Raw genomic sequence first — 14,599 nt, 5'->3', positions numbered from 1 at the left:
CCACACATCAGGATAGTTTATTGCCACATTTTGTAACTCAGGCTCACCCTTCCTTCCTTGGCACTTGGTGGTCCACTCCTGTCAGTGAGGCCATTCTCCTCCAGGGCCTGTCAGTGATCACTTCATGCTGAGCATCCTGCTTAAGGACTGATCCTGTGTCCTCTCACTTGTTTTCAGTGAGAGGCAGGCTCTGGAGCCTGTCTGTATAACTCTCGGGGATCAGCATACTCTCTGGGCCCTTGACATCCATGGAAAGCTGTGGTTCAGAACTGGCGTGATTCCCAAGAAGCCCCAAGGAGATGACGACCACTGGTGGCAAGTACGTGTCAGAGCTGTCTTAACTCAGAAATCCCACTCCCCTTTCCTGCCTCCTCTCTTCTTATGAGATTGGACAAATGATACACTTTCCTGTGATTGAGTACATTAAGAATATTAAAGACTTTTCCTCAAAGAAAATAACTGGTAAAACTTTCTTATTTAAGCTTTGCTTAAATAATGAATATTGGATTTGTTTATTCATTTAGATGGTATTTAGACATTCATCATTATAGGCTAGATAAACCCAGTGACATCCATTTGAAGACCTGGGTAATAATGATGATTAATTCTGAACAAATGTGCTAAGAAAAGAATACAGACGATAGGTTTGAGAAGCAATCCCACAATTAAAATTCATCAATCTCTGCTTGCTTGAAAGGCCTTAACTAAATAGTATTCCAACAAAGAAAAAAGATTTTCCATATGCTCCCAGAAAGAAGAGCGCTGTGAGAAACAAAACGATGGAGTCAAGCTCTGTCCATGTAGCTTCACCAAACCAGAGCTGAGGGCGGATTTTGCAGGAGTATCTGCTTCTCTTTTAGAACTATTCACTTAAGTAGCTCCATGCTCTCCTACTGTGGGCACAAGGTTGCTCTGGCAGGTACAAAATACATGGTGTCTAATGTGTGTGTGAGGCCATGTGTGACATACAAAATATGTGGTGTATAATGTGTGTGCACACGTGCATGCCCACATGTGTGTAGGGAGGCCAGAGGTTGACATTGGGTGTCTTCCTTGATTGCTTTCTACTGTATCTATAAGGACATTGCCTCTCACCTGAAACCAGAGCTCACCAATTCAGTTAGACTAAGTAGGCAGTTTGCTCCAGGAATCCCATCTTTGCCTTTTGAACACTGGCACTACAGGCAGGCCATCATACCTATTTGGCATTTATGTGAGTGCTGTGGATCTAGACTCAGGTCCTCATATTTGTGTGGAAAAGGGTTCACTGCCTAAACCATCTCTCCAGCCCCTTATCATGGCTAACCTTTTATTCTCTGATGGTTCAGGTTTTACAGTCATTTCAGGACTTTCTGTTAGAGCTTATTTTGTGTTGACTGCTCTTTGGTCTTTCCTGTAAAAATAAGTTGGCACTTGTTTCTTGTTGAACATGTACGTTGTATGCAACACCTCTAATTTGATATTATAAGTGCTAATTGATAAAGTTATATAAGATTTAAAAATATATACTGTGAGCCGGGCATGGTGGCACACACCTTTAATCCCAGCACTCGAGAGACAGAGGTAGGAGGATCGCTGTGAGTTCGTGACCACCCTAAGAATGCAGAGTGAATTCCAGGTCAGCTAGAGTGAGAACCTATCTCGGGGGGGGGGGGGGGACCCAGTGGGCTCAGTGGTTAAAGCACTTGCCTGCAAGTCAAGCACTGTCCATAATAAGTAAGTAAGTATCCATTCCATAATATATCAAATTGAACCTAGGTTTAATTCCCCAGTATAAAGCCAGAGCACAAAGTGGCACATGTATCTGGGATTTTTGCAGGAGCAAGAGGTCCTGATTCCCATAAACTCTTTCTCTCACTCTCTCAAATAAAGGAGGCAGAGGTAGGAAGATTGCCATGAGTTCGAGGCCACCCTGAGACTACATAGTGAATTCCAGGTCAGCCTGGGCCAGTGTGAGACCCTACCTCGAAGAACAAAAACAAACAAACAAAAAGGAAAACTAGATCTTGTTTTATTGTAATATTCAGAGCTTTACCTATGGAGGCGTGTAAATTAAAAGAACTCTCTTGAGGGAGTTGGAACAGAGTGAAATAATCTAAGAATAATTTTGTTGTGCTCAAACCAGCATTATGTTTGGCTGATAAGCTTTTCCTTTCTTTTGCAACTGGAGACCTGATCACGTGTATGTCTTAGGTGTTGAGACCAACTCTGTGACAAACTAGGCATGCAGCTGGCAGTCACTGCTGCCCTGGTGAATGCTACTTGCAGTACAGATCCTGAGGAAGTGCAGAGCTCTGTGAGCTATCTGTCACACAATTCATATGCCTAAGCCTCTGAGTGAGACTGATTCTCCAGCAGGAGATCCTCCTCAGAGGAAGCTACATAGCCAGGCTGACCTATTATTATCCTACTTACATATATACTTTTAAAAAATATGATCTGGAGACAGGCATGGTGGTGCACGCCTTTAATCCCAGCACTCAGGAGGCATTGGTAGGAGGATTGCCGTGAGTTTGAGGCCATCTTGAGACTCCATAGTGAATTTCAGGTCAGTCTGGGCTAGAGTGAGACCCTACCTCAAAAAACAAAGCAAAAAAAAAAATACACACACACACATACACATATACACACACATACATATATGCTCCAGGACTGGAGAGATGACTCAACAGTTAAAGGTACTTGTGTCGGGCTCCACCATAACCTGCACCCTCGACCCCACAACTGCACACCTGCTTTCCCAACCATCATACCATCCAGGACACATCACAGTCTGTCCAGCATGTGAATGCGTCAGACTGCCGACCACTAGGCCCATGGTGATCTTCCACCCAAGGTCAGGTCCATGGGTAGGGGAAGCAAGTAGAAAGAGAACACAGAAAGTGCCCAAAGTGCAACCAAAAAGACTCAGTAGCCTGTTGAGTTATACACAGCTGCAAAATGTGCTTGGTCTCCCATTTCCTCCCCAGCAGGAAATTGAATAATATGTAATAATAATTCATACATCCCCTTCTCAATAAATCTTAGTAGGCCCTCCAACTATGTTTTTTTTTTTTTTACATTTTATTTATTTATTTGAGAGAAAGAGGTAGACATAAAGAGAGAATGTGGGAGTGAAGGGAGGAGAGAATATGCACACCAGGGCTTCCAGCCACCGCAAACTCCAGACACATGCGCCACCTTGTGCATCTCACTCACATGGGTACTGAGGAATTGAACCTGGGTCCTTAGGCTTTGCAGGCAAGTGCCTTAACTACTAAACCATCTCTCCAGACCTGTGATGGGGTTTTATTATGAGGTCCAAACACAAACCCCACACCTGAGCTTCTTTGTTATTTTGGGGTGGGGAGGTTCCAGGTATGATCTTACTGTAGCCCAGGCTGACCTGGAATTCACTACTTAGTCTTAAAATGGCCTTGAACTCAGAGCTATTCTCCTACCTCTGTCCCCTAACTGCTGGGATTAAAGGTGTGCCCCACCACATCCGGTGTTTTGTTTGTTTGTTTGGTTGGTTGGTTTGGGTTTGGTTAGTTAAGGTAGTGTTTCTCTCTAGCCCAGGCTGACCTAGAAATCACTTTGATGTCTCAGGCTGGCCTCAAACTCACAGTGATCCTTCTGCCTCTGCCTCCTGAGTGCTGGGATTAAAGGCATGCCTGTTTTTAACCAAAGAATAGGATAAACCAGACTGGGAAGGATAATTATGAAATTGTTACATTTTTTATTCAGGAGTCAAAAGGGGTGAGGAAGAGTCTGCAGACCAAAGAAGGGAAATGACAGGGGAGATTTAGTGGGGAAAGGAAAAGTCCAAGAACCAAAGGTTGAGGAGTGGAAACATGTACATGGTCTAAGCCACCAGGGTGGTAAGAACAAAACCTGACAGGTGGTAAAAAGCTCAGGTGCAGGAGCCAGAAAGAAGACAGAAGCCCTTTGTGGGCTCCAAAGGGGCTTTTTATTATGGATTTGAATAAGAAACCAACACACCTGGGTGCAGCATTCCAAAGGGGCTGCACTTTAACTCCTTGCGCACCTGAGTAATTCTAGCTCTGCAGCAGCTGCTGCAAATAGCACGGCAAATGCGTGACATAACCAGCCACATTTGTAAGCAGTTGGCCATGATGGTGCACGCCTTTAATTCCAGCACTGGGAGGCAGAGGTAGAAGGAACACCATGAGGCCACCCGGAGACTACAGAGTGAATTCCAGGTCAGCCTGAGCTAGAGTGACACCCTACCTCAAAAAAAAAAAAAAAGATTTCTCCTATGAGCCTTTTCCTCCTTCTCGCTCACAAAGTTGAAGGTCTGGATTCCCCTGAACCCACGAAAAGCCAGATGTACAAGGTGGCACATGCATCTGGACTGCATTTGGAGCAACAGGAGGCACTAGGTGCATCCATTCTCTCAACTACGATCCTGTTATATACTTGTCCATTGGAAATGCCTGGGTTTAAAGCAAAATTATTCTTTCTCATTCTATTTAGAAAAAAAAGATTCTTGTGCAGGGTGTGAGGGGTGCTATTTAGTCACAGAAACAATATATTCTTGTAAAAGACCTATGGGATATAAAAGTAAGTAAAATAAAATGGGAGCATTTTCTTCCTTTGGCTGTAATAGCTGTTGGTTAACTCAGAGGTAGGTGGGCTTCTGGGGAGCTAGTCAGCAGTCTATGGCTGTTCCCCTGCAGGTGAGCATCACCGACTACGTGGTATTCGACCAATGCAGCTTATTCCAGACTATCATTCACGCCACACACACTGTGGCCACAGCAGCCCAAGCACCTGTGGAAAAGGTGGCAGATAAACTACGCATGGCATTTTGGTCTCAGCAGCTCCAGTGTCAGCCTAGTCTGCTGGGGGTCAACAACAGTGGTGTCTGGATCTCCTCAGGCAAAAACGAATTCCATGTTGCTAAAGGAAGCCTCATAGGTGGGTGAATTACTTTTGTTTTTATATGGCTTTTACTTTATTTTTCCCTTTTTTTCGGGGGGGGGGGTGTTGTTGCTTGAGACAGTCTCGCTCTAGCCCAGGTTGACCTGGAATTCACTATGTAGTCTCAGGCTGGCCTTGAACCCACAGTGATCCACCTACCTCTGCCTCCCAGGTTCTGGGATTAAAGGCGTGCACCACCATGCCCGGCTTATTTTTTCTTATTTAAATATAATTTCTGTGGTCCTGGAAATCCTACAGACCCTCACACATGTGAAGAGAAGCTTGGAGAAGTAAGGTCGTGCTGATAGGAAGTGTCTGTAAAGGAGACACCCCAGGCTCTGTAGTCTCCTTTGCTCCCATTTTCAATCTGGCCTCAAACTTGGTATCTGGCTAGTATGTGACCAATTTTGTATGGAAACCTGTTATAATAAAAGCAGATGAAGGGGCTGGAGAGATGGCTTAGCGGTTAAGCACTTGCCTTTGAAGCCTAAGGACCCCAGTTCGAGGCTCGGTTCCCCAGGTCCCACGTTAGCCAGATGCACAAGGGGGCGCACGCATCTGGAGTTCGTTTGCAGAGGCTGGAAGCCCTGGCGTGCCCATTCTCTCTCTCTCCCTCTATCTGTCTTTCTCTCTCTGTCTGTCGCTCTCAAATAAATAAATTTTTTAAAAAATTAAAAAAAAAAAAAGCAGATGAAGCTCGTTTTTGTCTTTGTAATTTTACATCATGAAGAAATCCACCAAACCTGCAGACCTAGTGAGAGAGTAGCCCATTACCTAGTGGGAACATTATAGCCACTGTTGAATATGCAGGGTACTGGCCAGATCAGTGAACACGCTATGGGCTCATTTCTGTGAGCAGATCCCCTAGTTGAAGAGTTTCCTCCAGTTCTCTCCCTTTGTAGCCTGCCTTGACCTCTATAGGCAAGATGTGGCTCTCCTTGTGGTGTTTGGGGAAATGAGTGGCTGACTGCACTAGCTTACGCCACTTCATTTGAAGGGCTAGAATTAGTTGTAGGAGGTTTTAAGAGCCAGCTATAATCTAACACCAGAACTTTAACATGTTTTTGTTTTTCTCTGTCCTTAACCCATTCTTATTTATTCTTTTCAGGCACTTATTGGAATAATGTTGTTCCCCGTGGGACAGCTTCTGCAACAAAATGGGCCTTTGTATTGGCATCCGCTGCTCCTACCCAGGAAGGTGGGTCAGACTTAGCCTGGCTGAGAAATCTAGTGCATGGGTTAATGGGCAGCTAAAAAGTTCAGGCTGTGATCTGACTGTGGCCCAGTAGGTATGAGGGCATGACTGGTCAGACCTAGAGCCAGAATACGGCTTTGTCATGGGCGAGTGGCCCTGTGAACTAAGGCAAGGGCCTACAGCCAGATAGGCCTGCTCAGAAAGTTGCCAAGGGAGAGCTAGGATGGCCCAGCTGAGTCTGAAGCAACGCTCTTGTGAAGGGGGAAAATAGGTAATGTGGTCCAAGAGTCAGTAGTCTGGTGGACTCCAGCAACTGCCTATAAGGGTTGCTTTCCCATTTCTCCTGAAGAATTCTTGTTCCCCTCCCCACCATTTTTTTAATTTCACGCTAGCCAGGCTGAACTGGAACTTACTCTTTAGGCTTCAAACTCATGGTGATCCTCCTATCCCAGCCTCCCCTCTCCTAGAGAATTCTTATGCCACCTCCTAGCAACCCCTTTCCATCTGGTTTGAGCCTCTGGCTCACCTGAATCCCACAGTCACAGCCTATGAAGATCTTACAGCCCAGGCTTTCCCTGCAGAGTGGATCCTGCTGACTTGTGTGCAGGCAGAGCTCCTGTGGTGCCCTCAGAGTCAGGAGAAGCAGAACTATCACCTAGTTAGCCATGACACCTAGGATGAAGAGGAAGCAGGTTGGTAGGTCAAGCTGTTAGCTCCCAGCACATGTGCACATTGGTCAGTACAGAAAGTACTTACAGACTCCTGACTACAGTCCTGCTACAAATTTCTGAAGATGGTGAAGGGTTTAAGGTGTCACCTGGGTTTGGCACAACAGCATTTGGCAGCGATCCCTGACTTTAGCTGGTGGGAGGCCACCGCGGTGTTCCCCAGCCTGTGTTGTGCGCTGTCACCACTCGGTCTTCCTGAGCTTCTGTTGCGCTGTGCGCTGTCATCATGCTTCCCCCAAGCTCCCCGGCTTGTCTGGCTCATCCTTTCCTCTAGGTTTCAAAATTTTAAAAAGTTTGAATTTGAAAACATTTGACCAAAAGTTTTGGATATTGCATAGTATGTGCTATGACTAAGGTGTTCCATTCTCCAAGGATTATTTGCATGTTAAACAGATTCTATTAAACTTGAAAGTTCTACTAAAACTACTACAAGTGTAGCTCTGAGACCAGTATGGGAGGAGAAGGATTTCCAGCCCTCTCCAGCAGCCTCTGCTTAGCTCAGCCCCATAACAGTACGAGAAGAGCAAGGGAAGTCCCTTCTGAGGAGCTGCTGACCGACGCCTTGGGGACAAATTATTGGCACCGTCTTTTTGGTGAAGTTTAACATTGTATATAAAAAATCCCAAGGATTGTTATTAGTGTGAGGCCAGTCTGGAACTACAGAGGGAGTTCCAGGTCAGCCTGAGCTAGAGTGAGGTCTTACCTGGAAAAACAACAGCAAAAATGCCCTGGGGCTTTTGTTCGCATAAAAGACTTCCTAGTTTACTGTAAAGGAATTCAGAGGCACTATGCCAACAGTATAGTCTTCACAAACTTTCATAAATCCTATTCTTTAAAATATTTCAAGCTCAGTCTTGTTACTGCCTGATTGTGGTGTTTCTTGCTAACTTCAGGGATGTACCAACATCGGCCCTCCTGTTTAGATGGGCATCAGTGAATGAGCCAGCCAGGGTCTGCAAGCAGATGTCAGTTGTCTGTCTGCAGGGAAAGGTTGTGTGTGTATGGGTGGGTAGCTCAATGGAGACAGTGGTGACAAGTGTGAATGTCTTCCACAGGAAGCTCCTTGTGGCTGTGCCAGGGCAGCAAGGACCTCTGCAGCATCAGTGCCCAGAGTGCACAGTGCCGCCCCTCTACAGTGCAGCTGCCCCCGGATGCCGAGATGAGGGCCTATGCCGCCTGCCAGGATGCCCTGTGGGCCTTGGACAGTGTCGGCCAGGTGTTCATCAGAACACTTTCCAAGAGCTGCCCCACAGGCATGCACTGGACAAAGCTGGACCTTTCCCAACTCGGTACGGCCTTTACATATATATATCTGCCTGTTTTTGTTTATCTCTCAAATAAATAATTTTTTTTTTTCAAAAAAAGGAATCTTTACTTTAGTGGGTATAATGGTGCATGCCTTTAGTCCCACACTGGGAAGGCTGAGGTGGTAGGATTGTTCTAAGTTTAAGCCAACCTGGGGCTACAGAATAAGTTCCAGGTCAGCCTGGGCTAGAAAATAGGGGCTGGAGAGATGGCTTAGCGGTTAGGCACTTGCCTGTGAAGCCTAAGGATCCCCGTTCAAGTATTGATTCTCCAGGACCCACATAAGCCAGATGCACAAGGTGGCTCATGCTTCTAGAGTTCGTTTGCAGTGGTTGGAGGCCCTGATGCACCCATTTTCTCTCTCTCTCTATCTTTTTCTGCCTCTTTCTCTGCCTGTCTGTTGCTCTCAAATAAACTAATAAAAATGAATTTTAAAAAGTTAAAAAAAAAAAATAGAAGCCAGTTGTGGTGGCGCACACCTTTAATTCCAGCACTTGAGAGGCAGAAGTAGGAGGATCACCATGTGTTCAAGGCCACCCTGAGACTACATAGTGAATTCCAGGTCAGCCTGTGCTAGAGTAAAACCCTACCTCAAAAAATGGGGCTGGAGCCGGGCGTGGTGGCGCACGCCTTTAATCCCAGCACTTGGGAGGCAGAGGTAGGAGGATTGCCATGAGTTCAAGGCCACCCTGAGATGACAGAGTTAATTCCAGGTCAGCCTGGACCAGACTGAGACCCTACCTCGAGAAAAAAAAAAAAAAAAATGGGGCTGGAGAAATGGCTTAGCAGGCACTTGCCTACAAAGCCAGAAGACGCAGGTTCAATTCCCCAGGACCCTCATAAGCCAGATGCACAAAGTGGTGCATGCATCTGGAGTTTGTTTTTAGTGGCTAGAGGTCCTGGCGTGCCCATTATCTCTTTCTTCCTCTTTATCTCTGCCTCTTTCTCTCTCAAGTAAATAAATAAATAAATTTTAAAAGGCTGGAAAGATTGCTTAGCGGTTAAGCACTTGCCTGTGAAGCCTAAGGACCCCAGTTTGAGGCTCGATTTCCCCAGGACCCACGTTAGCCAGATGCACAAGGGGTCACATGTCTGGAGTTCGATTGCAGTGGCTGGAGGCCCTAGAACTGGAGCACCCATTCTCTCTCTGTATCTGCCTCTTTCTGTCTGTCGCTCTCAAATAAATAAAAATAAACAAACAAACAAAAAAAAGTTTACTGGGCATGTTGGTGAGGCAGAGGTGGTAGGAGCATCGCTGTGACCTGGAGGTCAGCCTGAGCTAGAGTGTGACCCTACCTTGAGGGGGGAAAGAACGTTTTTAGAAGACTTGATAATTAACCCTAACCCTACTAGTAAATACACCTTCCTTCTCCCCAGATCTAGAGTTTACTAACTGGCCTCATGTTGGATGATGTTAGTGAGACGACTCACACTGAGCCCTTTTTATTTATTTATTTATTTATTTTTGTTTTTGTTTCTGTTTTTGGAAGTAGGGTTTTGCTTTAGCCCAGGCTGACCTGGAATTTACTAGGTAGTCTCAGGCTGGCTTCAAACTTAATGGTGATCCTCCTACCTCTGCCTTCCAAGTGCTGGGATTAAAGGCATGTGCCATCACGCCTGGCCCACACTTATTCCAGGGCTTGTTGGTTCAGGTCACCAAGCCTACAACAAACATCATAACCACCTTGCCTGCAGCCTTCATAGGGTGCTATGTCATACTTGGCAGCCAAGCCAAGATCTCTTATGGAAGGACTGCAGTCACCAGGTAACCCATACCAGAGTTCAGGTGACATGTAGCCTCCTGTCTTCTTTGAAGTATGAAATCAAAGTTGGGACACAGAATGAAAGGTGACAAGTAATTACAGTGTGTGCTTTCCTGTTTCTCTACAGGAGCCATAAAGCTGACCAGCTTGGCATGTGGAAATCAACATATTTGGGCCTGTGATTCCAGAGGTGGAGTTTATTTCCGTGTAGGGACCCAACCTCTGAATCCCAGCCTGATGCTTCCTGCCTGGATTATGATTGAACCACCTGTCCAGGTACGTGAAGCTAGCTAGAAGTGACTTGCCCCTGAGTAAGGCAGAAGCTCTAAGGACCACAGCTACCTCTTATGCCTCCCATCATGTGCAGGGAGAGTTGTCTGTCTGTCGATCATTAAACCCCATGCTTGAAATTTGGTGTTTGGCATGTTTAAAGCTTATTGAAGATAAAGATTATCTGGGGCTGGAGATGTGGCTTAGCAACTAAGGCACTTGGCTGCAAAGCCAAAGGACTGAGCTTTTATTCCCCAGGACCCACGTTAATCAGATGTACAAGGTGGCCCATGCATCTGGAGTTCATTTGCAATGGCTGGATGCCCTGGTGTGCGCATTGTCTCTCTACCTGCCTCTTTCCCTCTCTCCTCTCTCTCTTTCTAATAAATAAATAAAAATAAGCCGGGGGTGGTGGCACACACCTTTAATCCCAGCACTTGGGAGGCAGAGGTAGGAGGATCGCCATGAGTTCGAGGCCACCCTGAGACTCCATAGTGAATTTCAGGTCAGCCTGGGCCAGAATGAGATCCTACTTCGGAAAAATAAAATAAAATAAAATAAAGAGTTACTAATTTTGTTGATCTTTCCAAAAGACCATCTTCTGTTTCTATTGGTTTTGTGTAGTTTGTACTCTCATCGTAATATTCCTTCAGCATTCTTATGTACAGTGCGTGGCTTCATAGATGGTCTTCTGATAGTGCCAAGCAGTGTTGTTGTAACAGTGCATCTATAGAAGACAGGGTAACACTGACAAGGCTTTTAGGGTCCTATATAGAGCCATGCCAAGGTAAGAGCTGGTTTTCAGATTGCAATGTAGCAGAATATTGAAGGGTTTGGGACCATGCACCCCTTCCCCAGCAAACCTGAACCAGGATGCAGGTAACGGGACAGTAAGCGTGCTCCCTCTGCACAGTGGGCCTGGCTACCCTAGTCTCTGCTGTGTGGATCTCCATAGAGCCCAGCAGGGTGGTGGGCCACAGGCCATGGGCACTCGGCAGTGAGGTTCCAGTGAGGACTTCAAACCACAAATTTATGTTCCTGCCTCCATCTAAATACTTAGTAACCTCTAGGAAGCAGAACTTAGACAAGGTCAGGCAGCTTTAATTTGAGTGATTGGAACACTGTGGTGGCTGTAGTGATCAGAAGCTTTGTCCAGGAAGGTGGCCAGAGTAGAACAGGACTTCAAGGCTGTGCTGTGCTCTGAATGAGGTAGTAATTGCCAAATGAGCTGTTCACCGTTGACTGTAGTTTTCTTTTTCATTCAGCTCTTAGTGTGATATAGAATAAATTCACTTTGCCATGGAATTTATACATACAAAATTATTTTTTAATTGATTGGGGTGCAAATCTGTATGTGTGTATCAGCCTTGAGACTGCACTTTCCCAAACTGGACTCTGTCCTTAATCCTGTTTTTCCCAGGAAATGGAAGCCAGGAGTAGTTTTCCCTATTTTACACGGAAATGCTTTGCTCAAAACAGTTGAGTACACTGCCTGGCATCACAACAGAAGTGTGAGTGGGGCCCATACTTGATCCAGGCCTACCTGCCTAAGTGCCCTGGCTAAGGCTTCCAGTGTTCTTTAGGCCCCTGGGACTGATTGCGTTATCTGCTGAGATAAAGGTGAGGATGAGGCGCTTGCCTGCGAAGCCTAAGGACTCATGTTCAATCTCTGTCCAGGTCCTGTGTAAGCCAGATGCACAAAGGTGACTCAAGGTTGCACATATGCACTAAGTGGTACAAATGTCTGGAGTTCGATTGCAGTGGCTGAGGCCCTGGTGCGCCAATATGCTCGCTCTCTCGTGCGCGCACACGCGCGCGCACTCTCCCTCCCTCCTTCTCCCTCTCCTTCTCTCTCTCTCTCCCCCCCATGTGTGTGTGTGTGTGTGTGTGTATAAAAATAAAAACAAAAAGGTGAGATGAGCTGTTACAGACAGTCTTCTTTGTGCCAGCCTGAGTGCTTTAAGCACTTCTTCAGTCTTTATGACGGTCCAGGCAGTAGATTCTCTTGTCATCATAGCCCCAGGTTCCCCTGCCCCCAAGGTAGGGTCTCTCTCTAGCCCAGGCTGACCTAGAATTCACTATGTAATCTCAGAGTGGCCTTGAACTCATGGTGATTCTCCTACTTCTGCCTCCCAAGTGTTGGGATTAAAGGTATGTGCCACCATTCCTGGCTGTACCCCTGGTTTTTTTAAATACTTATTTGAGAGAGAAAGAAGCAGATAGAGAGAATGAGAATGGGTGCACCAGGGCCTCTAGCCACTGTAAACAAACTCCAGACACATGAGCCATTTTGTGCATTTGGCTTTATGTAGGTACTGGGAATTGAACTTGGGTCCTTTGGCTTTGCCAACAAGTGCCTTAATTTCTAAGCCAACTCTCCAGTCCACCCCCATTTAAAAATTGTTTTTAATATATATATTTTAAATTTTTGTTTGTTTAATTATTTGAGAGCGACAGACAGCGAGAAAGAGGCAGAGAGAGAGAGAGAATGGGCACGCCAGTGCCTCCAGCCACTGCAAACAAACTCCAGATGCGTGTGCCCCCTTGTGCATCTGGCTAACATGGGTCCTGGGGAATCGAGCCTCGAATTGGGGTCCTTAGGCTTCACAGGCAAGCACTTAACCGCTAAGCCATCTCTTCAGCCCCCCATTGTTAAATTTTTATTATTTTTGAGAGACAGAAAGGGGGGGAGAGAGAAAGAATGAGTGCACCAGGGCCTTTCAGCCTCTGAATGAACTCCAGGTGTGTGTGCGCCCCTTGTGCGCACGTGCAACACTGCATACTCGTGTCACTGCGTCTGGCTATGTGGGACCTGGAGATCCAAACATGCATTCTTAGGCTTTGCAGGCAAGCACCTTAACCACTGAGCCATCTCTCTAGCCCTTATTTTGATTTTTTGAAAATATTTTAATTTATTTACTTGAGAAAGAGAAAAAGAACAAACAGAAGGTCAGCCTGGGCTAGAGTGAGACCCGACCTTGAAACACCATACACACACAAAAAAAAAAGCAGAGTGAGTATGGGCATGCCAGACAGAGCCTCCTGCTACTGGAAGCAAACTCCAGATGCATGCACCACTTTGTGCATCTGGCTTTACTAGATACTAGGAGAATCGAACCCAGGCAATCAGGCTTTATAAGCAAGTACCTTTAACTGCTAAGCCATCTTCCTAGCCCCTATTTTGTTTTCCCAAGGTAGGTTCTCACTCTAGCCCAGGCTGACCTGGAACTCACTCTGTAGCCCCATACTGGCCTTGAACTCATGTCAATCCTTCTAATGTCAGCCTTTAGAGTGCTGAGATTGAAGGCATGTGCTACCACACCCAGCCCTATATTTGGTCTTTAAAGGTAAAGTCTCATGTAGCTCTGGCTGGTCTTGCACTCACTTTGTAGCCAAAGATGGCTTTGATCTCATGATCCTATTCCCTTCACCTCCCAATTGTTGGGATTACAGGCACCAGTAAGTCTGGCTAGTTTGAGATAGTTTCACTGTATAGCCCAGGCTACCCTTGAACTTACAGTGATCCTCCTGCCTTAGTCTCCCGTGCACTATGATGACAGACACACTTCCTTGCCAGCTTCCTGTCACCATTTACAGAGCAGAAACCTTCAGCTTAGAGAGGATCAGAAAGTTGCCTAGGGTCTCATTGCTAGTAGGTGAGAGAACTGGAATGAAGATGTAGGTAAGTGACACCTGGCTTGACTCCCTTCTATGCCTCTGAGGTTCTAGGCCGGTGCCTAGACACTGAGTCTAGGAGCTGTCAGGGAGGTTGTGGCGCACAGCTTTGGCTCAGTGACCTCACAGGTTTAGAACCAAACCCACAGGGATTCTTTCCACAGGTGTGAGAGGACAGATGAGGAGGGCTTGGTGAAGAGATTGGAAAGTGTTAGGAAGTGAGTGGTGTTAATGCCAGTCTATGACTGATCTCTTCATCTTGGGGTCACCTGTGATGCTTTCTGGGCTTTCATGTCTCACAAAGTACATTTGCGTGGAACAGAGTTAGAGTCCACTGAAGGCGCACGCTGCCATGCTCCCCCTGAAGCCACAGATCCTTTAACATTAGCTCAGCTCTTTTCATTTGTGTTTCCAGTTCTCTTCTCTGGTAAAGTCTCCCTCTTGCCATGGTTTTGGGGTGAAGTTTCAACAAAGTACTCAAAACAAGTGAGTCAGTTTTCAGGCGTGCTGACATTTGGGAAGACGTGGAGGAAATCGTTTTAGTTGTCTTTAGCAGCGTTGGGGGTTGGAGTTGCAGAGTTGCATTTCTTGAATACACTTGAAGTACTCTGCAGCCACACAAGTGGTGGTGCAGATCTTTCCCAGCACTAGGACCTGCGGGTTCCATGACACAGAGAAGCTCAGGTGCCACCTCTGCACTGTCACCAGCAGGCTCACCCCCTTCCTAATGGGGCTTTTTT

At 46.2% G+C, this 14,599-nt stretch overlaps 1 protein-coding gene across 4 annotated transcripts in view; it reads left to right on the top strand.

Moving 5' to 3' along the window:
• Positions 1-14,599, top strand: part of Tecpr2 (tectonin beta-propeller repeat containing 2) — an 85,007-nt gene that overhangs the window by 57,810 nt on the left and 12,598 nt on the right. For all 4 annotated transcript variants that reach the window (XM_045155165.1, XM_045155167.1, XM_045155164.1 and 1 more), the window contains exons 14-18: positions 178-319; positions 4,680-4,920; positions 6,032-6,121; positions 7,902-8,135; positions 10,042-10,190. In XM_045155165.1, coding sequence (XP_045011100.1) covers positions 178-319; positions 4,680-4,920; positions 6,032-6,121; positions 7,902-8,135; positions 10,042-10,190 — 856 coding nt within the window. The remainder of the gene's footprint in view (positions 1-177; positions 320-4,679; positions 4,921-6,031; positions 6,122-7,901; positions 8,136-10,041; positions 10,191-14,599) is intronic.

Source organism: Jaculus jaculus, chromosome 7 (genome assembly GCF_020740685.1).
Source record: "Jaculus jaculus isolate mJacJac1 chromosome 7, mJacJac1.mat.Y.cur, whole genome shotgun sequence".
In the NCBI taxonomy this organism is placed as follows: Eukaryota; Metazoa; Chordata; class Mammalia; order Rodentia; family Dipodidae; genus Jaculus; species Jaculus jaculus.
The sequence above is the reverse complement of the archived record's forward strand: the minus strand, read 5'-3'. Positions and strand labels throughout refer to the sequence as shown.